At 41.0% G+C, this 24,051-nt stretch overlaps 3 protein-coding genes across 12 annotated transcripts in view; 1 reads left to right on the top strand and 2 right to left on the bottom strand.

Moving 5' to 3' along the window:
- Positions 1-9,869, bottom strand: part of CENPI (centromere protein I) — a 60,178-nt gene extending 50,309 nt beyond the window's left edge. The window contains exons 1-6 of one of the 4 annotated variants that reach the window (XM_019809280.2): positions 9,765-9,826; positions 9,468-9,507; positions 8,173-8,408; positions 7,267-7,404; positions 3,510-3,628; positions 3,116-3,223 (exon numbers count right to left, since the gene is read on the bottom strand). In XM_019809280.2, coding sequence (XP_019664839.1) covers positions 3,116-3,223; positions 3,510-3,628; positions 7,267-7,404; positions 8,173-8,395 — 588 coding nt within the window. In that variant the 5' untranslated portion in view covers positions 8,396-8,408; positions 9,468-9,507; positions 9,765-9,826. Of the gene's footprint in view, positions 1-3,115; positions 3,224-3,509; positions 3,629-7,266; positions 7,405-8,172; positions 8,409-9,467; positions 9,508-9,679 lie in introns of all 4 variants that reach the window. The other 3 variants (XM_002928562.4, XM_034660449.1, XM_034660454.1) reach the window with 3 other exon arrangements.
- DLG1 (discs large MAGUK scaffold protein 1) overlaps positions 1-24,051 on the top strand; it is a 1,062,265-nt gene that overhangs the window by 600,914 nt on the left and 437,300 nt on the right. The gene's annotated exons all lie outside the window — the stretch shown is intronic.
- TMEM35A (transmembrane protein 35A) lies at positions 11,337-23,304 on the bottom strand. The gene is made up of 2 exons (XM_002928561.4): positions 23,054-23,304; positions 11,337-13,140 (listed from the first exon to the last, which is right to left on the bottom strand). The coding sequence occupies exons 1-2, from the start codon at positions 23,171-23,173 to the stop codon at positions 12,733-12,735; spliced, it is 528 nt and encodes a 175-aa protein (XP_002928607.1). The 5' UTR covers positions 23,174-23,304; the 3' UTR covers positions 11,337-12,732.

The raw sequence follows: 24,051 nt of genomic DNA, 5'->3' as shown, positions 1-24,051 counted from the left end.
AGACTAGGACAGAAATTCTCAAAGTTTTTGGTTTTAGGACTCTTTACATTCTTAAAATTAGAGGATCCCAAAGAGCTTTTGTTTATCTGGATTATATCTATTGATATTCACCATATTAGAAATTAAAACTGAGAAACCTAAAAATGTTTATTAATCCATTAAAAATAATAAACCCATTAGATGCTAACATAAATGACTTATTTTATGAAAAACAACTATATTTTCCCAAAAAATGACTACAGTGACATAGTTTTACATTTCTAAATTCTATTTAATGTTTTTGACTTAACAGAATACAGCTGGATTCTCTGCTTCAGCACTAAACCTGTTATGTTGTTTTAATTGAAGTACATGAAGAAAATCCAGCCTCACACAGATATGTGTAGTTGGAAAAGAAAGCAATTTTAGTAGCCTTTTCAGAAAACTGTATATTAGTCTTGATAAATGGTAATCTCTTAAGGGTTAGCTGCAATATGGAATCTGAAACCTTACCAATGAACTCTCTTTGTACTGTTCCATTACGATTCAATGCTATATAAAACTAAAGTCTATTGAAAAAATGTTAAAAAATTAAAGTCTATTGAAAAAGTGTTAAATAAATAAATAAATACATACATATATACATAAAATTCATTGATACATCTTGCATTTTTAATGGATCTTTTACCCATGCATAATTTTATAACATCATACTTGGTCACCTGGAAAATATTGGTTCACTGAGTTATACCAACCTTCCAAATATTGACACATTTCATTATACAATATCTAAAAATCACATTCATTAATAGTATTACCAACCTCATCAGAAAAATTTAAGTATTGGGAAGCTGTCAAGTTCACAGTGGTACATACAAATTTTCCAAACTCATAATTTTCACTTGAAAGCTCAAATCTTGTCATTGACAACAAATACTATAAGTTGTTTTCTTTGAAATGACAGGCTGGCTTTTCATTTTTGAAAAAACATCTGCCAAATACCCATGTCTGGATAACCATAGTTTATATGTCAGTCATTCTTTCAAGTAAAAATGGTATTCCATGAAGCAGCTAGTTTAGCTCACAACTCAATGACACAAGTGCTTTTCCTGAGGACAACTGCAGTTTAGTATACAGAAGGGATTTATTTGTACTTCCCACTTCATCACACAGAATATTAAAGACATGTCTCAAAGGCTGAAATTTAATAAAATCAATGAATTAATTTTTACTGCTTCATTTAGGACATTGAGAGAAACTAGCATTTTTTTTTTTTACTATAGAGAAGAATAAAATGACCATTAATACAGTTTGGCTCCACTGCCCCTTGCTAAGGCACCAACAGTTTTATTCACCATTACTTTAGCACCATCAGTGCAAATGTCAACTCAATGAAAATACCAGATAACATCTTGATATTGCTATGAAAATAATTTTGACCTCTCACAACTCCTGAATCAGGGAGCCACAAAGGGTCCACAGATCATGTTTAAGAACTGCTAGTCTAGGACTTCATCATGTTATATCTGGATTATCATGTTAGTCTCCTAACTACTTTTCCCAACAGTAGCCTCTCTCCTTATTCATATTGTTTGGCATTACTAAACACAACTTCCTACAATTTCGCTTTCAATGTGTTCTGCCCAAAATTGTCAGTGATTTCCCCATTGGACAGAGGATAAAGTTCAAATTGCCTAGCATCAACTGCAAAGACCTCTACAATCTTTCTTCATCCAACTTTTTCAGCCTTACCTTCCACCATTCCCTGACACGACTATAATTAAGTCAGTCTGATCTACTTAAAGTCTCTGGAAACAAAATTTACACAGCTCACAACTTTGCTTGAAATGTTCCTGTCAGATGAAATATTATTTCCTTTTATCAAATCTCAAATCCTATTCCACCTTCAAGGCCTAGCTCGATGCTCAAATACTTTATTTATGATACTTTTTCTAATCACTGGTTTATAGTGCTTTCTTCCTTCCTGAAATATCACTGCAATTATTATCCTCACATTGTCATATATCGTCTTTGATAATTTAACTCCTGAGTTATTTAACTTTACATGCTTTCCTTAATCTCGCAATTGGATTATAAATCCCTGGAATACAGAAACTCTCTGCTACACTTTTTTTTTTTTAAGTAGGCTCCACACCCAGTGTGGAGCCCAATGTGGGGCTAGAACTCACAACCCTGAGATCAAGACCTGACCTGAGATCAAGAGTCAGACACTTAGGGCGCCTGGGTGGCACAGCGGTTAAGCATCTGCCTTTGGCTTAAGGTGTGATCCTGGCGTTCTGGGATCGAGGCCCACATCAGGATCCTCCGCTATGAGCCTGCTTCTTCCTCTCCCACTCCCCCTGCTTGTGTTCCCTCTCTCTCGCTGGCTGTCTCTATCTCTGTCGAATAAATAAATAAAATCTTTAAAAAAAAAAAGTCAGACACTTAATCAACTAGCTACCCAGGCGCTCCAAAACTTTTGAGTCTTCCACAGCACATAGTACAACGCAACAAACACAGTGAAAACATCAATGTTTAAAAATAAAATCAATGAATGAATTCACCTTCCAAAGGCAAGAGGAATTTGGTTAGATGAATGAGTCACACGGTCTATGAACTACTGATCCACCCTTCCAGGTGGACGCTAGATTGATTTCTTGGAGTTATTAATGTTTTCAATGGGAAAAATTATGCTATTTAATCAAAATCAGTCCACTGGCATCTCATCAAAAGCAATCCTCTCCTTCTCATTAATTCTGATGAGGTTTTGCAGTGTTAATCAAGAAAATGTAGAGTAAGTGACCCACAGGACCCTGTTGAAGTGGTTTTAAAGGGAAAAGATGGCAATCACTGCTCTAAATGAGCAGAGACTCCAATGTGGAGTCAATTCTATCTGAAACGTTTTTATTTCCTTAAAAGAAAATATAAATCAAATATGGTAAAAATGTTATATTTGTTAATATGAAAGACAGGGGCAAGGGTGTTTGTTATGTTATGCTTTCTACTTTTCTATATGTTTGATGTATTTTAAAATAAGGAAAAATACATTGTGTGGCTCTTTGAAGTGCACACGGTGCATCAATATACAAGAGCATACCATTTGATCAATGCATGACGTTGTCCAATTTTTACTTACCAGTGCATCATCTTGCAATGAAGCAAAAAAGAAGCCATAAAGCAAGTTAATTTGATCCTTGTGATCAATGAAGTCAAACATTGCAACCAGCCAACGATAAAAAAGTACCTATTGAAAGACAAAATGCTTATCTTTAGAGAAATATAACTGGCACAGGAGAGAGCTTAATTTCCCACTCAGGGCTGTTTTAGAAGCTTCTAGCACAAAGTAGAATAATAGATTTTATTTCTCAGTAAAAATTTCTGCTTGAGCAAAGTCCCTGCATCAAGCTATATTGTTCCAAAACTACAGCCTTTGCACAAAAGGCCACTGCCATTACTCCGTAAGTGGCTGTTCCTTGCCAGCCCTTAAGTGGTTTTGAAGGACTTATCATCAAACTGTTTAAAAAGATTACCTTGGTGCTACCAGAACACTTGCCAACACAAAGCCAGGAGACGGCCTTAACCACAGAATCTTCTGATATTAGAGTTGTTGGAATCATACACTTCAATATCCGAGTGTTTACAGCACTCCCTAGAAAGCAGACAAACTCCAAATTAAACTACATTTAAGAATCTTGATTGTTCATTTGTTCTATTATTCACTCTTAGTCCTAAAAATCTCACTTTATACTGAAGGCAATAATAAAGTAGTATTTGATATTATCATCATTACAAAACAGTTTCAAACAAAAAAGTAACTTTAAGTTCTAATGTAACTATAAAGCAAATTCTCTGGCTCTATATTTCTATTTAAAAGGATGCCTACAGGGTTTCTCTTGGGGTGATGAAAATGTTTGGGAATTAGAGAGTGGTGATGGTTGTACAACTCTGTGAATATGCTTTAAAAAATCCTAAATTGCATGCTTTAAAAGAGTGAATTCTATGGTATGTGAATTATACTTCAAAAAAGTCTTAGGAAAATTTCAAAGATTTTTTTTAAGACTTAATTATTTCAGAGAGAGAGAGAGAGAGAGAGAGAGAGAGAGAGCGCGCACGGGCGCTCACACGCGCCTGAACAAGGGAGGGGCAGAGGGAGAGGGGAGAGAAATCCTCAAGTTAACTCCTGCTGAGCTCAGAGCCTGACAGGGGGCTCAATCCCAAGACCCTGAAATCATGACCTAAGCCAAAACCATAAGTCGGATGCTTAACCGACTGAGCCACCCAGGCACCCCAAGATTATTTTTTATTATTTTTTTAATGGCACAATAGATTCTGACTTATTTAAAACTATTGACAGACATCTTGCATGAGCTGCTTCATTTAAGAATGAATTAGCTAGCAGTAATATTCTATACTGGTCCAATCTTTCCATCATACTCTCTGGGCTTCCATGGTATTCTCCCATCTGGTAATAGAAGTGATGTTGCAAATACCTTTGTATACACCCTATATCAATTTCTGCTTATTAAGGCTTCAAGAATTAAATGTACATCTCATCAATTTTTTTGGTATGTGAACATTGTTTCATTTGCATTATAATGTGATGATCACAACCACTTACTGAAAAAACACTGTTCTCAACTTCTCATGCAAATAGAATTCTCAAAAACATCTTGGATCCATGTGTCTTTAACCACTGTTTTACATGCATTACAGTGTGCTGATCACATCCATTCACTATAATAATACTGTTCTCAATGTCTGCAAGTAGCATTCTTAGAAACACCTTATACATGTCTTTAAACACTATTTTATATGTATTACAGCATGATGATCACATCCATTCACTGAAACAGCACTGATCTTAACTTTGCCTGCAAGTAGCATTCTCAGAAACCTCTTATACACATCTTTTTTTCCCCCCTGGGGCGAAGAGTTCTATTTTTTTATTTTTAAAATAAAAAGTGTGTAGGGACACCTGTGTGGCTCAGTAGGTTAAGCGTTTGCCTTCGGCTTAAGTCATGATCCCAGGGTCCTAGGATGAGTTCCGCGTTGGGCTCCCTGCTCACCGGGGAGAGCCTGCTTCTCCCTCTGCCAGCTGCTTATGCACACTCTCTCTCTCTCACACAAATAAATAAAATCTTTAAAAAAAATAAAAATAAAAGTGTGTATATTTCAGATGTACAACATGATGATATACATATACATAGTGAAATGATTACTACAGCCACGCTAATTTACATATTATCTCCTCACGTTGTTACCATTTTTTGTGTGTGGTGAGGGCACCTGAAATCTATTCTCTTACAAATTTCCAGTATTCAATACAAATGATTAACTATAATCATCATGCTGTACATTAGAGCTCAAAATTTATTCATGCTACCTATATTCTCAATTTCTACCCCATCATTCTGTGGAGAAAGAAGGAATCATAAGTATAAAAATTTCTGTATTCCGGGGCGCCTGGGTGGCTCAGTCATTAAGCGTCTGCCTTCGGCTCAGGGTGTGATCCCCGTGTTCCGGGATCAAGCCCCACATCAGGCTCCTCCGCTGGGAGCCTGCTTCTTCCTCTCCCACTCCCCCTGCTTGTGTTCCCTCTCTCGCTGGCTGTCTCTCTCTCTGTCAAATAAATAAATAAAATCTTTAAAAAAAATTTCCGTATTCTGCTATGGCTTCTTGTTTTCATTTTCTTTTCTCCCCCACTCCCATCCCCTAACCCTTCTAACGTTTAAAACAGTCTGACCACTAACACTTCACATGTGTACCAAATTCAAAGGGTGAATTCAATACAGACTCAATGCTTAACTTCCCAGAGACTTTTTAATTTCTAAAGTCTCTAAAGTCCTTTTGTACTTTATTATGACATTTCAAGCACACCTACCCCTGAATATAAACTTCAGCTTAGCAAAAGAGCTACAGGTAAAGATTCAGTAGTTACGGAGGATATCACAGAAATAACTAAAAGGAGACAAACAATTAAGGAGGCCATATTTGACATCACCAATTCCAGTTTAACGGAAAAATGAAAAGTTAAAATAGAAAGCCAGAAATTATGTTTTAAATTTTCACAAACAAGTTTCCAAGGCTGAGGCATGCATTTGCCACAAGACGTGGCAAACATCATGAAAACCTTTTAACTATTAATTTCTGAGATATCAAAAAAAGAAATTCCAAAATAGAAAACACTTGTACATGCCATACATGTTTTAAGAGCAGGGAGAGAGAATTCTCAACAGACACTGATTAGTTAAACATGGGTTCCTGGAAAGATATTAGAACCAAACAATCTGAAACCACTTACAAGAAGAGCCAATTTTATCAGGTCAAATTTTACTTTGGAGAAAAACACAGGGAACTAATAAAGAAAAAGTAGAGAATTAAAATACCGAAGAGTCATATTTTGATTTCGGCTAGTAATGTGTTGTTGCTTTAAAACACACACCCCTGCAAAACATGATGCTAGGGTATACACAAAGGAACCCAATATGCAAAGGCCAGGAAATAGTATATAAAACATCCAGTTTTGATACATGTCTTAACATTAAAAAAAAAAAAAACCAATCAGTAGAAAACCCAGTAACTGTATGGGGCAGTATAAACACTAGAAGGGGAGTTAGATCTGGGTTCCCCAGTTCTAGCTCTGACATTAAATGAGCCTCTTTAACCACTTTGGGTCTCAGTTTCCTTGCCTTTAAAATGAGGATGTTCAAGGCCTAAAATACCCCCTGAGTCTGAATTTGGGTGAGAGTAGGTTAAAAGATTCTTCTCAAGCAAAAAGAATACTGGCCAGGTGTTCTTTCTTCCCAAGAACCTCTCCCCCTCCATTTGAAATGCACTTAGAACTAGAAAGGAAGCATTTCCACAAAAGAAAAAGCATCTTGACTATTAAGGTCATAGACAGTGGAATGGAGACAGTTTCAAAAGGGACTTGCAGAGGTAAGTGAATGAAGCAATGAAGTAGACTAAGTGATCTCTTAAGCTGCCTTATCTATGCTTCTTAAGAGAAATACTAAAAATGACTCCCATGTATTTGGTGACAAGAGTCTACACATTCTATTTGTAAAGACATGTGATAACTAACCATTCTCAGCATATATACACAGAAACTTTGGGTTCATACGGTAGCTTGAACACAGGAAAGGCCCATTTTATAATCTTACCAGATTGGTTTTATGAAGAAAATAGTACAAATAAAGAACTGCAACTGATTCCAATAAACAATCTATTTCAAAGTCTGGGAGGCAAAACTAATAGCAAACTGATGACAAATGTATCCCCTTGACATACCAAATTTGCCACTGAGTGCCACATTTAATAGAACGTCAATTCCTTCTGGAGCTAACCCATTATTCCAAGCCACATTTTCCACAGTTTTCAAGTGTTTTTCCAAGATTTTATCTTTACTCTGCGAAGTTTTAACGGGACCTAGAAAAAGGAACAATATTAAATAGTGGGACCTTTAAAATTCTTTCAGTCCTCGACCCCCACAGTTACAACATGGGATACTTTAAAGAAATAGCTTTTTTTTTTTTTAAGAAGGCCCAACCCCCTCATGGGGATTGAACTCACAACCCTGATCAAGACCCGTGCTGAGATCGACAGCCAGACATTTAACCAACTGAGCCACTCAGGCGCTCCTGAGCAAACAGCTCTCTGTTAAAAATGTCTTCCCCAAAACCTTTCAAAGCCTTTAAAATTCTAGAATATTTAAGAGCAATAGAGCAACAGCACCTTCAGTAAGGAAAACTGAATCATGCCCTGGCATCTCTGCTCTAAACTAACTAAAAGCACTGAACTTAGACTATAAGCAGATTCAATACCAGGACAGTAGTTCCCAAACTTTGCTGCAAATTGGAATCACCTAGGAAGCCTTTTAAAAATCCTGATGCCCAGACTGCATGCCATGCCAATAAAATCAGAATGTCTAAGAGTGGATGCCAGGCATCAGTGTTTTTTAAAGATTCTCAGATAATCCCAACGTGCAGCAGCTTGGAAACCACCTGCCAAGAATTTTCTTTGTTGTTGTATCCCTAGTACCCAGCATGCTGATACTAGGAAGCACACAATAAATGCCTATTAAATAAACAAAAGCATGAATGAGCAAAAATATGCTTTCCTTTAAAAATCCGTAAGAAAAAGTCTAGGACATTTTTACAGAAACAGAACTTTCAAAAGGAAAATTATCTGTCTTACCTTTCTCAAAGTATCTCATTGCTATTTGCAGAGCATCTTCTCCTTGATCATCAGCATGTCCATAATCTTCCGCTGGATTGTCTTGTCCATGTTTCAAGCTGTGCTTTGAGTCATTCAGGTCCTCTTTTTCTTCCCCAGCCAAGAGATTAGTCTGATAACTATTACTAACTTGTGAAGTGCTCTTTTGTGCCTGAGAGTCCTTAACTCTTTTTTGAGATGACATTATTGCACATGTTCTATACAGAAACAAGTGTCAAGTTACCATTAAACAGGCAAACCATCCCTTTTTACTCCACAAAGACAGTAACCATATCTGCTTTGTATTCCCAACATTTAGTACACAATACCTAGCATACAAACAGTACACACACACACACACACACACACACACACAACCCTGACAACAATCCAGGCAACAAAAAGGTTAACTTTCACAGAAACCTTTGACCTAAGCAGGAATAGGAAGAAACAACTCTCCAGGATAACATTCACCAGCTGAACTGGACTTCTCGCGGAAAAAAACCCAGTACAAGCAACATAGCAAGTTCTCTTAAAATGGCTCTATCACATAATCAAGTCCAAAACGAATCCATCTCATACAATCAATCTTACTTTTTCCATTCACTACTATTTTTCTCCACACCCCCTCCCCGATTTTGCTTTTAATCTTTTATGCTCTCCACTTCTTGAGTGCTGAGTTAAAACGGCATAGTTCAAAAGTCAAACTGGTGACCAAACTAAGGATTCTCACAACAGAATCATTCCCCATTAATTAATTCACTTATTCAGTAAATAATTGTTGAACATCATCTATATGCAAAGCACAGTTCTAGTTACTAGGGATAAAAGAACAAAACAGTCAAGGTCTCTGCTCTCCTGAAACTTACGGGGGTTGGGTGGGAAGGAATGTGAGAGAGGGGAATGATACCATATGATTTGTTTTAAGACCGTTTTAGCAGCAGGGTGGAGAACAGAATGCTGGGGGTCAAGGAGTGAAAACAAACGAATTTTTTAAAAAGTCTTCACGAGTCCAGTAGAAATACGACTGTACTTTGAAGTAGGCCTAATATAGCAGTGGAAAAGGTAGAAAATGACTGATACGTTTTGGAGATAGACTGGGAAAGGCCGTGATAAAAGAACTGGATGTAGGGAAAAGGAAGAGAGGACTCCAGAAAGACTTTCAAGTTTTGGCTTCAAATGGGAAAAACTAAGGAAACCGTTGGAACGACAGTTACTCAGTCCCAAGTCCTTAGAACATATGAGGCCAGAGGAGGAGAGCGATACGCATATCTAACCCAATGGGAGGTTCCGAGTTCCGAGTAGTTTCCTGGGGTCCTAAAAAAGAAGGGCAGGAGAGCGGCTTCTAACCCCATCCAGTTGAACCTTCCCATCGCTTCCCAGGAACCCAGCCCCTCACAGCCTGCCGCAGCAGAGAGCGAACTGGGCCACAACGACCCACCCACTGGACAGATTCCTGAGCTAGGGAAAAACCCGACCCCAGCCACACCTTTCAGGAGAGTCCTGCTCAGAAATCGGGAGATTCCCTCCGCTCTGAGAGCCCCCATTTCGCGCGGTCCTTAAAAGTACCTCACCTAACACACTCGGTCGCGAAGCCTCGGGAATCCAAACACCGCCTCCCGGATTCAAAAGAACGGGCCCCGCCCTGCGCATGCGCTTCTGCAGAGACCCAGGCTGCTCTAGGCAGAGCTGCGCGCTCTGCTGAAGCCTGATTGGTTGGGTTACACCTCAACGGCGCGAGGAGGCGCGCGCGCGCGCCGACGCTGACGCAGACCCAATCCCGAGAACCGCTTGCCCCGCCCGCCCTGGGCAGAGGACCAGCGACTTGTGGGAAGTTGCTGCTGGAGCTAGCTGATTGGCTGGCGTTCCCATAATGTTCGCGTTCGTCATTTTGCGTAAAACTCGACAATTAGTGTCCTGATTTCTGAATTTAACAGGAGTAATTATAGTGATAATTTTGCCCAGATTGACCCGCAAGTCTCAGGACTTTGAATATACAGGAAACTGCAAACTTCGCAATAAAGGCTGCTTATCCCTTGCTGGACTTAGATTATTGAGTCTATGACTTAGGAAGCTATCGCTTTTCCCAGTCGAAGCTCTGGGGTGGGAGGAAAGGACGGCTGGATCCGTCCTCCTTTTACCGAGGGTGGGCATTCATATCTTACAGGGTTTGCCAAAAACCTGTGTACTGTGCTAGATGTGGCACGTTGCACGTAACTCGCCAGGCAACACGTAAAGAATAACTTTGAGGAATAGGTGAGTCTTAAAGAAACTGGCTGAAACAGCAACAAGGGAGTTTGAGACCGGAGCCTAGTCCCTAGTTTAATCTCTTACTAGAGTAGGAATTAAAGAGGAAAGGTAAATTAAATGGCTCTCACTGATTTTTTTGAGGCCAAAACATACCCATAAACTGTGAAAAACTGTAGGAGAAAACTGCAATCTTAGGGAGAAATAAAGAATCAGAGATTAAATCGATATATTTGGGAAAGACTACACCAGAAATTACTATTTACCACATCTTATATGATTTTCAGAGTACTTTCACGAATTCTTGTTTAATCATGCATGAGAACTCGATGTTTGGTATTTTATCTAGTACATAAACTGCTCTTGTCTAGGAAAACTGAAAATTTCTCGAGTCATTTTTCATACTCTTAATGATTTCATAGACTCAACTGTGAATTGGAAGGGATTTTAAAGCTTCGATTTCCTTCTCTTTTGTAGATGATGAAACTGGGGCTCTGAGTGGTGAAATAACTTGCCTAACATGACAAGTCTGTGGCACTGGAACTTGTGCCACTTTGTGGATACACATAGTGAGAGAGCACTGGTTCGCCTTTTTTCCATAGATCTGCAATTTTCTCTGAACTCATTCTTCCACCTTCCCATGGCATCACCTAGTGAAGCAAAACACCTCAAACCTGAAAATTGTGTTGATCCTAATTCTATGGTTTCTATCTCATGTGCTGACTTTACCGAAGTGTGAAGGAACTTAAATGAGATTGGAAAGTTGGTAACCTCGTTAGTATACTAAGTGATTATACTGTTCCTTCTCTTTCTTCTCCCTCATCGGAATCAAAAATAAAAGAGCCTGAATTGCTTCATATGACCCTTTCTTCCCAGATTTTCATTATCTGTCCAGACAGTTTCCTCCAAATTTCAAAAATTTTTATTTTGAAAGAATGAGAGAAATAAGACAGTGGTATCAATTAACAAGAACAATGACACTGAAGAAAATACAATAATTTGTACTCCCCCCACACACAATGCCCCCACCCCTCTCCCCATCCCTGGCACAATAATATTAAAACCATCAAAGCACATCTAACAAGGAGAAACAGCAGTATGGAATGAAGAAAGCAAAGTTTGATACCCCTCGATCTAACCAACCCAAATCAAATGTCCTTCCCCCTGCTAAACTCCAGCCACTGTAATGATAAAGAGGTGTAGAGGAGACAACCACAGGAGACAAACTTGCATCTCTGCTTACACTAGCAAAGTTCAGTGAAGATTCAATAGGAGTAATGAATCTGTTTGGCAGGGAAACACTGGATACAGCTCCTCTGTCAAGTTTCAGATGATTTAAGAGAACAGCTAGAGTTTGAGATTCACAGACCTCTAACGGGACTAATCCCTGCTCCCTCAACCGCAACAGTGGAGCAGCTGCCAAATCCTGGTTAGCTGCTGAGAATAGTAGGAAGTGAGGCAGCTTTTGGCTTAAGAAAATCCAAAAAAAGATGTCTGGTAACAAGTTCACTGCTTCAATTTCCAACTGTGAGCAAAGGAGCTTAGTAGGATGGGTTGGGGCAAAGGCAAGGTGAAACTTCCAATTTTACCACTTGAAGAATTAGATTATGTGTTGACTGCATATATCCCTTATTTTAATTAAACTTAATATGGAGTATTTAAAATTTCAACAACTGTTACGGTGGAGGCTAACCAGTATAACTCAGTGTCTCAAATTGAAGAAACTTTCTCCTAAACTGGTAAATTTAAGTTTTCAGCTAAATTTCCCTCATCACACAGGAATACATCACTTGATTTATACCAGAAGTAAGTAGGATTCTCTAGAGGAGGTTTATTTTATCCTGCCCTCACTAGAATCAGTCTATAAAGGGAAGGATACCTGTGCAGGATTAATTCAAGATCAGAGCCTTCTCCTCGCATCTGCGTGCGTGCACACACACACACACACACACAAACACACACAGACAGTAAATACATTTTCCCACACATAATCTTATAGTCACATGCTTGCTGGAGTACATCTCACAAATACACTTCAACAGTTAGCCATATACATGTACATGCAGCAAGATGTGAGAGTTGCCCCAAAGTGATTAAATGTGGTGCACATACGTCTATGTGGGGAGGTCATTTTAGGGTATAGGTGTACACAAGCCAATAGGACCATTAACTTGCAGATTATATTTTCCCCTTTCCCTCAAGATAAATAGATCAAATGAAAAACACACACTGACATCATCCTGGGTGTCACGGAGGCAACTGCCTGGAAGGTCCACTTTTTGCACTTCTGCTTTCCTATGACAACTTCATTTTGCCCTGAGGGGCCTTCTCATATAAGGAGGGCTGCTCCTCCGTATTCCCGGCATTCCCAGCTTGCCCTGGCGGTGGCAAGGGCTTCTTCTCAGAAGACCGGTCTTCAGGCTTGCGGGCAATCAGCAGGCGGCACGTGAGCAGGATTCCAAACACCAGAGCGTGGGCGTAGCGTTTGAGAGGGTCACCGACTAGCTGATGGAAGAAGAGCACAGCCAACACCAGCAAGAGTAGGAAAAAGTTGGCCACATCTTTGGGACGCCCAGGCACAAGGGTCATGACAATGCCACAGGCCACCTCAAGAGCACCAATGCTTTTGCGGAGGAGAATGGAATTGATCCCCATTTTCTTCAGCAGAGGGAGGGCTCGGACATAGCTCTTGTAAGCACGTTTCTAGAGTGAAATACCACAAGGAATGCCACATTAACCATGATTTTAACAATAGAATGAAGAACACACAAGCAAGGGCCTCCTTCCCCACCAGGTCCCCCCCCCTTTTTTTTTTTTTACTGTGGCCCCTAAATAAAAACCTTGTAATTAAGATAAGAAAAAAACAAGCAATCTTCTGAGATCCCTGTGATTTAAACCTTAGTAACAGCAGGGCGCCTGGGTGGCTCAGTTGGTTGAGGGTCTGACACTTGATTTCAGCTCAGGTCATGACCTCAGGGCCTCTGGGCTGGGCTCTGCGCTTAGCATGGAGTGGGCTTGCCCCTCTCCCTCTGCTCCTCCCCCCACTTGCGCTCTCTTTCTCTCTCTAAAATAAATAGATAAAATCTTTAAAAATAAATGAATAAAACTTAGTAACAGCACCAAAGAGAATTTAGCTTTATAGTTAAAAATTATTTACTGAGGGGCGCCTGGGTGGCACAGCGGTTAAGCGTCTGCCTTCGGCTCAGGGCGTGATCCCGGCGTTGTGGGATCGAGCCCCACATCAGGCTCCTCCACTATGAGCCTGCTTCTTCCTCTCCCCTCCCCCTGCTTGTGTTCCCTCTTTCTCTGGCTGTCTCTATCTCTGTCAAATAAATAAATAAAATCTTTAAAAAAAAATTATTTACTGATTATAAATCATGAACAACACTAAAAGCATTTATAAGAAAATTTATTGGGCCTATAAAATCTGATACAGATTAGCCACATCCACATTCTCTAGTGCCTGCCTCATCCAAACCCAGATGCATAGGAATACCAACAAAAATGAAACAAGGCAAGGCACAGTATGATAAAGCCTCACTAATTTGGACTTCCTTAATTTGGAATCTGTGATAATTCAGAAAAAAGCTGAGCAGGAGTTTACATTTGTGGAATCTGTAAAAATTAAAAAGTGAGTACTAGAAAAATAAAAAAACATGTCCAAATGTTAGCCCCTTATATATCTTTAAAATACAGTAAGATAAAAATCATTCTCATGGTCAGTGAGATAAATCCCCAGGACTTTACAAGACCCTACTTTGATTCACCTGGTGCAAGGTCATTAATTTTAATCCAATAAGTATGTATTGAACACCTACTATAGATTATGCAATGGAGATAAAAAGGTAAATAAGACAGGGTCAAGAAGTTCTTGGTCTAGTGGGGGGAAACAGAGACACAAAACACCAGTATAAAGCAACGTGGTTAGTGACACATAATAGACGTCTGTACAAGGTCTAATTGTAGCCCAAAGGGAGACATCACAGAACAGAGGAGGGAGTCACTGGATATATTACAAAGTAATAAGATTATATTGACCTTAGGGTAATAGATAATCATATTTTTACTGTATTCAGATGGGCCTAATCCTCATTTTGTAGTAAATCGATGAGATTTTATCAAGTGTATTATTAGGTTGGCCCACTGCTTTGTTTTCAGTAAGTATCCATTAATTCATTCAGTATTTATTAAGTGCTTCCTTGCGCTAGGCACTGTACTAGGTACTTTGGATACAGATATCAATCATTCAAAGGCCCTGCCTTCCTGAAGCTTGAGTTTATATGAAGAAAAGTTATGGGCACTGAACAAAATTTTGCAGTAGATACAGTGGAGGCACATCAGAGTGGTCAAGTCTCCCTAGATGAAAACGGAGAAAAGCTAGAGTGGAATACTTAAAAGAAGAGCAGGTGTTTGCAAGATCAATAAGGTAAGCATTGCAGGCAGAGGAAACTGGATGAGCAAAGACCCCGAAGCACAGAACAGACTTGTGTGTTTCAAACACTGCCCCAGTTCAGCACAGGTTGGGAGAGGGAGGGGTGAGACTGACACATGAGACGGGGAAATAGATAAGAATCATGGATCATGAGAACTATATATGTCCTCTTATATATGTCTATATATGTGTCACCATGAGATCATGGAGAACTATATATGTTGTGTTGTGGAGGTGGATTTTATCCCATAAGCCAGGGGGAGCAACATAATTTGCTTTTGAGGAAGGTCCCTCTGGAAATAGTGTGGAGGATGGATTGGGAGAGGAATGCCTGGAAGCAAGGAGACCAAGTAAGAGACCTAGAGTAATGACAGTAGGGATAGAGGGAAGGGGACGGAATCAAGGATACTTTTAATGCAAAATCAACAGAATGTAGTGTTATATTGGATGTGGACACTGAGGGAAGTCAAGAAAGATTCTCTGGTCTCGAGCTTGGGTACCTGGATAGAGAAGGGTGTTACCATTCTCCAAGTTTGGGCATGCATCTGAAAGAACAGGTTGGGGGTGGGGCAAGGGGTAGGAAGGAGTAAGGAACTCAATTTGGGGTTTTTAGTTGAAGTATCTCTAAGACATCTAAGTGGAGATGTCTGGTAGGCAGCTCAGTAAGAGAGGTCTGGAGTGAAGATACAGAATGGATAGTCATCAGTATCCCAGGTAGAATGTACATATACGGTGGGAAAAATTGTGTGACAGACATTTAAGAAATGCAAAGAGGAAGATAGTCCACAAAGTAGACAGAAGAGAGTGTGGTCAGAAAAGCAGGCAGAAAACCAAGAGAGACAGGGTCACGGGGGCCAAGGTTTTCAAGAAGAGAATAGTCAAAAGTTCCGAATGAGAGGCAAGTATCATAAGAATCAGGCAGAAAGCCAACTTGACCTCTTAGAAGCATCTGGCACTTAGAATAGTGTTCACACACTTTAGGTTTGGAACAAATGTTAAGTTATTTCTCTCACTTCTGGATAAGTGAATGCACCTTATTTCATGGATTAATTATCATGAGTGGCACAAGATAATCCTCTATGAGGACTGTTAAAAGACCAATGGTTTAGTGAAAAAGAAAACAAGGGTTTTGATTCAAACAGACTTGGCTTTAAATCCCATCTCTGTCACTTTCTAGTTGGGTGTCTGTAGGCAAATTATTTGACCTCTCTCTAAGCCTCATTTTCCTGAGCAAGGTTAAGACTAAAGTGAAATGAGCCAGGCTATTTGCGTTGAATGCAAAATTTAAGAGGGCACCAAAAACATTTCTTGATTAAGGTAAATAATATCATTAATGAGCAAGATATCAAAACTTTATGTAAAGGCAGGATCCAGCTCTGTACTTACACAACCCCGCCTTATCTCTTCCCAATCCTGGCCCTGTCAGATCCTGTCTTTAAAATTCCACCTCACCCTAGTCCCTATCCTGTTCCTGAACATGTAAAGAAACAGAGTGTTAGTCATTCTTCCTCCCTCTTCCCACTTTAGGTTAAATCAGGGACTTTCAGAGAAATTAGGAGAGAGGTTGACTAGTTGGCAGAATAAAACCCTGGGCTGAACTAAGCCAGACACACATGGAGAAGAGCAGAGATGAGGGTTAGGGCACCTGGTGGCGGGGAGAAGTGTACCCGTTTCTTCTCACTTTTAAACTAGATGCCACCTGCCCACTCTCTCTCCCTCTGTACTCTGGTGACAGTAGCAAGGCAACATTAAGGAAAGAAATCTAGACACAAGAGGCTCCCTTAACACTTTTAAGTGAGGACCATTTCTAATTAACAACACAAAGCTTCCCAAGAGGCAGCTCCTAAGTCCTAAATGTAAGCTTCTGACATGATGAACGCGGGAGGCATGATGAGTTTCTTACAGTCAGTTCAGAGCCAAGGCTTGCAGATGCTGGCTGAGTGGCTTCTGGAAACGCTCCTTTTTTGGCTAAGGCTAACCACCCATCATTCAAGAATAGATTCTTAACTATACTATAGTGGAATCCGTAGCCTGGGGCCAAATTCCAGGTCTTTAAATCCAGTTCCTATGACTTCAGTGATCTTTTTTTCTTTACATTTGGTGCGACTCCATATTACTTTTTCAGTTGTTTATCTAACTCCTTAAACTACAGCTGTGGATCTTTTGTGCAGCTGTTGCCTCTTATTCCCCCTTCTTTTCTCCAGAGGAAACTGCACATGGATAAGCCATTTCATCAAATCTTTAGTTCAAAGCTGAGTAGGTACAGATAGCATCTATTTCCAGGACTCCAGACAGGGAATGTTTAATTTGTTAGAAATGGGACTAAGCTTGGATGGAATCTTGATATTATAGGAAGCCCTTTATTCTTTCTCCTGTGGAGTAGGGTGGAGACATCAAAAGAATCCTATTATTGCCCACGCCATCAATGTTTGGTTTGGGCCACCTCAGTTCTAACAATAGAAGGGTCATGTATCTTGAATCTATAGTGACTAGAGCTCTAAAGACTTTAATTGTTCTGATAGTAAGAATAAAGAGAGTTGACTCAGTCACTCTCCCAAAAGCTCTCACAATTCACTTTGTTAGGTGTGTTTCCCTTCCATTGCAATAACCCAGACCCTGTAACCATAGTTTCCTTATAGGCCAAGGAAGCAGGGAAGAGGAGTATTTAGTCAAATGTTTCAAATCCCTTTAATCGAAAGCAATCATCCAACAATATCTTTGGGCTGAGATTCTTAAGATAAGCTAAATTTCAATTTTAGTTTTGCCCCTAAGTTGCTTGGAGAAAATTACTAAGCATTTTATTATCTGGGTTTCCCCTTTTGCAACTTAAATGAACATTTTGGAGATTAAGTAAAAAAAAAATCATAGCATCATGGCATCAAACAAGGGCCACACACACACACACACATTTCATTATTAATGAACCATACAATGAGAAGTCCATGCGTTTGCAAGCAAGCCACGGTGATTATTTTAATGATAATAGCGGTGAATCAAACAGGGCCATTCTTATGATATGAGAAGATATGATTCAGATATGAGTCAAAAGCATATGGAGCTTTTCTTTAGTCATACTGTTTTTCTTTTTGTTATTTACTCTTCACAATACCCCAGGGTCCATGATCTCATATTAATGACATTTATTTGAAGAGTTCAAAGCTGTCTAATTACATTTATCTTCCTTTGCAATTAATGACTGATCCAAGTCAGGTAACAGGACAAAATGGGTGGTTTGGTCCACTTCAGTACACTTATGCCAGTTAGGTAAAAGAAAAAAAAATGGCTAATCTACTGTGAATTCCAGCTATATAAAGTTCAAAAACAGGTAAAACGAACTTATATTGTTAAAAGTAGAAAATAATTATCCTTGGGGGGGTAGTAACTGGAAGGGGCCACGAGGGGGGTTTCTGGGGAGCTACTGTTCTGTTTTCTTGATATGGGTGTTGGTTACACAGGAGTATTCTGAAAATTCCTTGAGCTACATATTTATGTTAGATGCACATTTCAGAATGTATGTTACACTTCACTAAAATTTACAGAGAAAAAAAAACTATGAAGCCAAAGAGGGCACTGACAAAAATACATTTGGCTAAAATTTTCAGCCTCGTTGCTATCTTAGACCATAAAGGCTACATAACCACTACAAAATTTACTGACTCGAGTATGACTTCCCTGCATCTTTGTAGGGGAAAAAGCCATACGTGAAGTATCGATTATTTCTTAGATGCAATAAAAGGCCATCACGTGTTTAATTGCCAAATATCCATGTGAATGATAAACATATTTTAAGCTATTCTACTTTCCACTGTCATATAGTACCTACCTACAGAGGAAGCTGGCGCACCTGGTCCTACTAACCGAAGTGGATCCTTCCCAGGTTGCATTTTAGGGCAGAAGAGTCTGACGTCAACTGTTAAGTCAAAGTTAGCTCTGAAACAAGCATAGCTGTTGGCCATTGAGAGGCTACAGGTTCCCTGGCATCAGCTCCAGTGGAGATTAGCTTGGGCTGGCTATATGAACTAAGCAAAGTCACTTCACATCTCAGGGTCAGTTTCCTCTCTGAGGGAATAAACGTACTGTACCACCTCAGAGAGCAGTATAAGCATCAGTGAATTACTATCTTATTACCTAGCTGGAAAGCAATTAATGGCAGTGATCAGAAGCATAAAAGATTACCTAAGGACATTAAATAAACTGCCCAAACGTATCTGGAGTGTTTCCCCAGGGTAATACAAAAGGGAGGGCATTTAACTATAGGTAAGCAAATCAACCAAATCAACAAAACTTCCCTATGAGGGGATGCGAAGAAGCAGAGAGTTGCCCTGTTTTCCTTCGGGGCCAAAATCCCTTGGCTTCATTGTGACCAGATTTTGGCATTTTCTCACCATTCTACATGTGGCTCCTTTTGATTACAGAATGGAATCACTGCTACAAAGAGCTGAATACCAAATTTAGAGCAAGTCAACCATTTGTTTGTTCCCCACCACTGCACAGGAAACTGTTTAGCAACATTTGTAAGTGCTGTCTCCCAATTTCAAGTGAATTAATGAAGGAATTTAGTCAAGGGAGTGATCGGTCATGTTGAATCCATGTGGGCTCTAGAGTACTCTATAATGACTCTTGCTAAATCTGGAGGAGGTATGGGGCGACACACACCAAATGGGCAATTCAGAGAGATATCTGGAAGTTCTGCATGGGATCCACTGTGCATTAACCGGCAGCAAGTGTGGAGTTTTCAAAATTAGCTAATTGCATAAAGGTCTGTTCACCAGGGCACATGAAAAAAGCATCTTGCTCTTCTAAATGCCTGATTTCAATCCCTTAAACTGACCATTCGAATTAGTCAGGAAGCCACTGCATAGTGTAGAATCAATTATCACCATCACTTCACCCAGAGCATTTCTTGAACACCTGCTATATGTAAACACTGTACCAGATGCTTCCATATATAATCTCAATTAATATTTACAACAACCTTCTAAGGGAAGAATTATTATCCTTATTTTACCAATGAGGAAACTGAGGCACTAGGAATGTCAGGACTCAAGCACAAACCTATACGACTGAAAGCCTGTGCTCTTTCCATTAACCATTCCTGGCTTCTGCAGTATACAGGAAAGAAGTTGACAGTCATTTGCTTGGATTTTAGCAATGATTCTTCACGGAGGGACAACACCTAAGCATAATACTAATGGTTTTAGAACAAGGAAAAAATACAGTGGCAGAAAAGAAAAAGACCAAAAATCTAAATTTGGAAATGGTTTCAAAGTAAAAGTATGGATTGGTGTAGTTGAAGTGTTACGAAAAAGAAGCAAGAATGTGCCAGATTTTCGAGAATCAGTTGCAAGTTCTGACATCCAAAAAGGCAGTTGTAATCATTAATGACTCCCCTACTGAGAATATTGAGTCATGGACTTGGTTTCCAATCTCTGCTCCCACAACAGCTTACCCTATGATATTGGATCAGTTTGATCCATCAGTAAAATGAGAATAACTGATAAAATGAATTTACTTCAGTGATATGTTTTTTAAAGAACATACAATCTTTAAACAACAACACTTGGAGATCTTGTAAGAAAAGCTACTGCAGGCAATGCATGACTGTCAATGCAGAGGAATCACTCCTAAATGGAAAACAGAAAATCCCAGATAATCAGCCTAGCTGATCTAGAGTTGGGGTCCTAAGGAGCCATACCCCCTTCTAAGAGCAAGAAATGACTCCTGAACTGCATAATCAAGATCCAGCCAGAGAATTCTGAAGGGTGGTGACCAGCCAAGACAATGCTCCAATGACACATTCATTCAGTCATCCATTCAACAAATATAAATTGAGCCCCTTCTTTGCACTAGAACAGAATTTTTCCTATTTCTTATGGACTTAAGAATAAAGCTTGGCCAGCCCAGGATTGGTGCCATGGGTCCTGTGCTGGACAGCCATCCCCAGCCTGGGGCCAATGTTCAATGCAGGAGGGGACCCTGGAAAAGGCAATCTGAAAATCCTCCTCAAGCTTCATACTACTGTGAAGTCTACCTCCCAGCTAGGTATAGTTCTTCCATTCCCTCCAGATGCCCCTGAACACATAAGCACAGAATTGCGTGTACACACACACACACACACGTACACACATGCATGCACTATGGTTCTATACTGTTGTATTAGCTTATACCTATTTAAATATGGTCCTTTGTATGATATGAAATCTTGATATTGGTTTCTACTGCCTTTCAGGAGACTGCAATAGACAGCTCCACTCCCTAGGAAGAAACCTACTGTAATCCCATTTGTGGCTGGTCCTCCTTGTGAGCTCCTGCCAAGCTGGTAGGAAGCTTCCCGGTGACTCCATCTTAGTTGGATTGTCTGCAGAGCCTAACATTGTACTTAGGGTGCAGTTTGGGGGGGGTGCTCTAAAACAGCTGAGCAGGGCTTGGGGGCCAGGGAGTATACTGAAGAAGGATACTATGTCCTAAGGAAAAGGAAAACTCAAAAATACCTAAGGTACACACACAAACATATTAATACATGTATACATGAAAAGTAAAGAAAAGCAATAGCATATTCATTTACTTGTAATCTAAAACTAAACTACTACCACCACAACAAAAATATAGTGGCATTTCACCTCCACCCCGTCCCTCTGCCTTTGGTGGCTCTGCTACCCCACCTCCCCTCTCCTCCCCAGTGCAGGCTGCCTTGGATACTCATTTTGACCTGATTTCAATTCCATCTGGTCAAACATGCTGGGAGGAGGGGAAGGGAGAAGGAGAAATACATTAGTATTTGCCACTGGGGCTCAACCCAGGCCCTTGAGTCCCGGCCACCCTCCCCCACCCCAGGGTGATCCCGTGGTGAGAGAGACATGGAAAGCACCAGCTCAAACCCTGAGGCAGAAGCCAGAGCAGCCTGCAAACATTTTCTGAGCATCTACAATTTGCCAGTCTCCATCTATTTGCAGCTCACGTTGAGGGGCTCTGGAAGGCTCCGCAGTGGGCTCCAGGAGAGCGCTATTTATTCCTGTCAACGTGTGGGGCTATTCCTCCTCGCCTCGGCCCTAACGGGGAGACGCTTTTGCCTCTTTTCTCTCTCCCTGTTCCTCCCCTAAGCTCCTTTCCTTCTTGACCTTGAGAGCCCAGTAATGGGTTCCCTCCCATTACTGGCAGTCAGGCAAAGGCAGTGAGAAGCAGGTTCACTTCAGCTGGGGCGGGGAAATGAAGAGGCAAAGTGACAGGGGGAGAGATGCGAGACCGAAAGTGCTGGAAACATCCCCTGCCATCTCCTCACACTCTATAGCGTAGGAACAAGTCCTCTTCACGCCCAACTGGGGAGAGCAGCCCAGCCCCCAGGTTGCAGAGGAAATGTTTTGGCCAGTCACCTTCGGTGATTCCAACTCTGCAGAGCGGAAAACCTGCAGAGGACCTGACCCGGGCATCCGTAGGAGGCAAGGTGGAGATTAATTTTGCAGGAGAGAAGAGGCAGACTTTGCAGATTTTGCAGATTAGCCCACAAACAAAACAAAACAAAACAAAACAGAACAAAACAAAACAAAACACCCAGGTCTCCCTTGAGAGAAGGGGAAGAAGCAGGCGCTCAGTGACCTTTATTTGGGCCAAGACTGCTTTGTCTCAAGGATACAGACACACACGCCCAGGCGACCAGGTGATCGGCTGTCCGCCAGGGATGAGGAATACCTTTCCCGCCCCTAAGAACTGCTTGTTTTAGTAGCCCACTCTCCCCCAGCTCTTTCCCTCCTTCCCCTTTGTTCTTCCCTAAGATAAATAAACTCTCCAGCTTGCTAAACTCTTAGCTCCAAGGGAAGGAATCAGACTTGCAGACTGGTTGCCCGGACTTTGGATGTGCTAGAAAGAGGGAAGGATTCCTGCCAATGACAGGTGTTACGCAGGTCTCAGCCTTCAGGTTTACTTGGAGGTGGGGGTGTACTCGCTGGGCAACCCCTCCCCCAACTGTCATCCAGTGGCTCCAAAACAGTTGCTCCCAGCATAGCCCACAAATGAAATCGCTCTTGTCCAGCTGCTCCTTCGGAGCTGCAAAGTTGTTGGGGAGAAGGTATGGTCCGGGGTGGGGGTAGGGGTTAAGGGGACGGGACCATGGACTGGGAAGGAAAGAAGGGGAGAGGTACTCGCAATCCCTTGGGGGTGCGTCCCTCGTCAACCGTTTGCTTCACTTACCATCTCAGTGTAGGCATCCTTACTGAGCCTGGGGGTCAACTTGATAGTTCCCATGAAAACAAAGAAGAGTCCCAGGGCCACTGAGAGGGCCACGACAGTTACGGTTCTGGGGGATGCCATGGGGTCACCAAGGCAGGTCCCAACTAATCCTTCCGCTTTGCGCACCCTGTCTGTCTAAGGTGCAGTCAGTTAGCACAGAGAGAGCTAGAGGGACGCTGCGGAGGCAGCAGGCAGCTAGAATGACAAAGGGAGAGGAGGGAGCTCGAGAGAAAAATTGAGAGATTGAGATTCAACCTCTCTCACTACAACAATCTCTGGGTCCTAATGCCCTACGCTTACTCCTGGCCAAAAGCACAGTCTGGAAGTTAAAGAAGACCTAAACTGAGGTGGAAACTTCATCTTAAAACGGGGGAAAAGTAGGTTATGCTTCGAATTCAGTCCCTGGGCGCTCTCTGGAATGAGGAATCAGGGAAGACCTCCTTCCCACCACTTCCCACCAGGTGCACTCTTCATCTCTATGGTCCTCCAGTTATTCATTCCCTTTTGGCAACCTCCCTCCTTCTCTCCCCTTTTCCTTTCCCTCAGTCAAAACAGTAGTCCTCAGTTTGCTTGCTTCTGCAGTGGGTAACACTCAAGGATAAAACTGTGAAGTTGTCAGGCTCCATTGCTACTGAAGAAAGCTTTATCTTTCTCTTCCTGGAAAACCTTTCATGGCTCCCATAGCCCAATGGTTAACTCCAGAGGTTTAAAATTGGCATTTTGACCTCTGCCTCTCTGGAAGTTTATCTTCCAATAGCTCCCATGCCACCCCTCCTCCTATTTACTCAGGGCCCCATGCAACCTGAGCTTTCCCACCTCCCCTACATTCCCTTTTCCTATGCCATCACTTTTCCTTAACATTCAACATTTTCTTCAATGTCATCCCCTCCATAAAGCCTTTCCTTATCCATTCCCAGCTGGATATGGTTTCTCCCTCCTCTGATTCCCTGAAATAATAA

Source organism: Ailuropoda melanoleuca, chromosome 1, assembly GCF_002007445.2.
Source record: "Ailuropoda melanoleuca isolate Jingjing chromosome 1, ASM200744v2, whole genome shotgun sequence".
NCBI classification, from domain to species: domain Eukaryota; kingdom Metazoa; phylum Chordata; class Mammalia; order Carnivora; family Ursidae; genus Ailuropoda; species Ailuropoda melanoleuca.
Note: the sequence above shows the minus strand (reverse complement) of the source record. Positions and strands in the feature narration are given on the sequence as shown.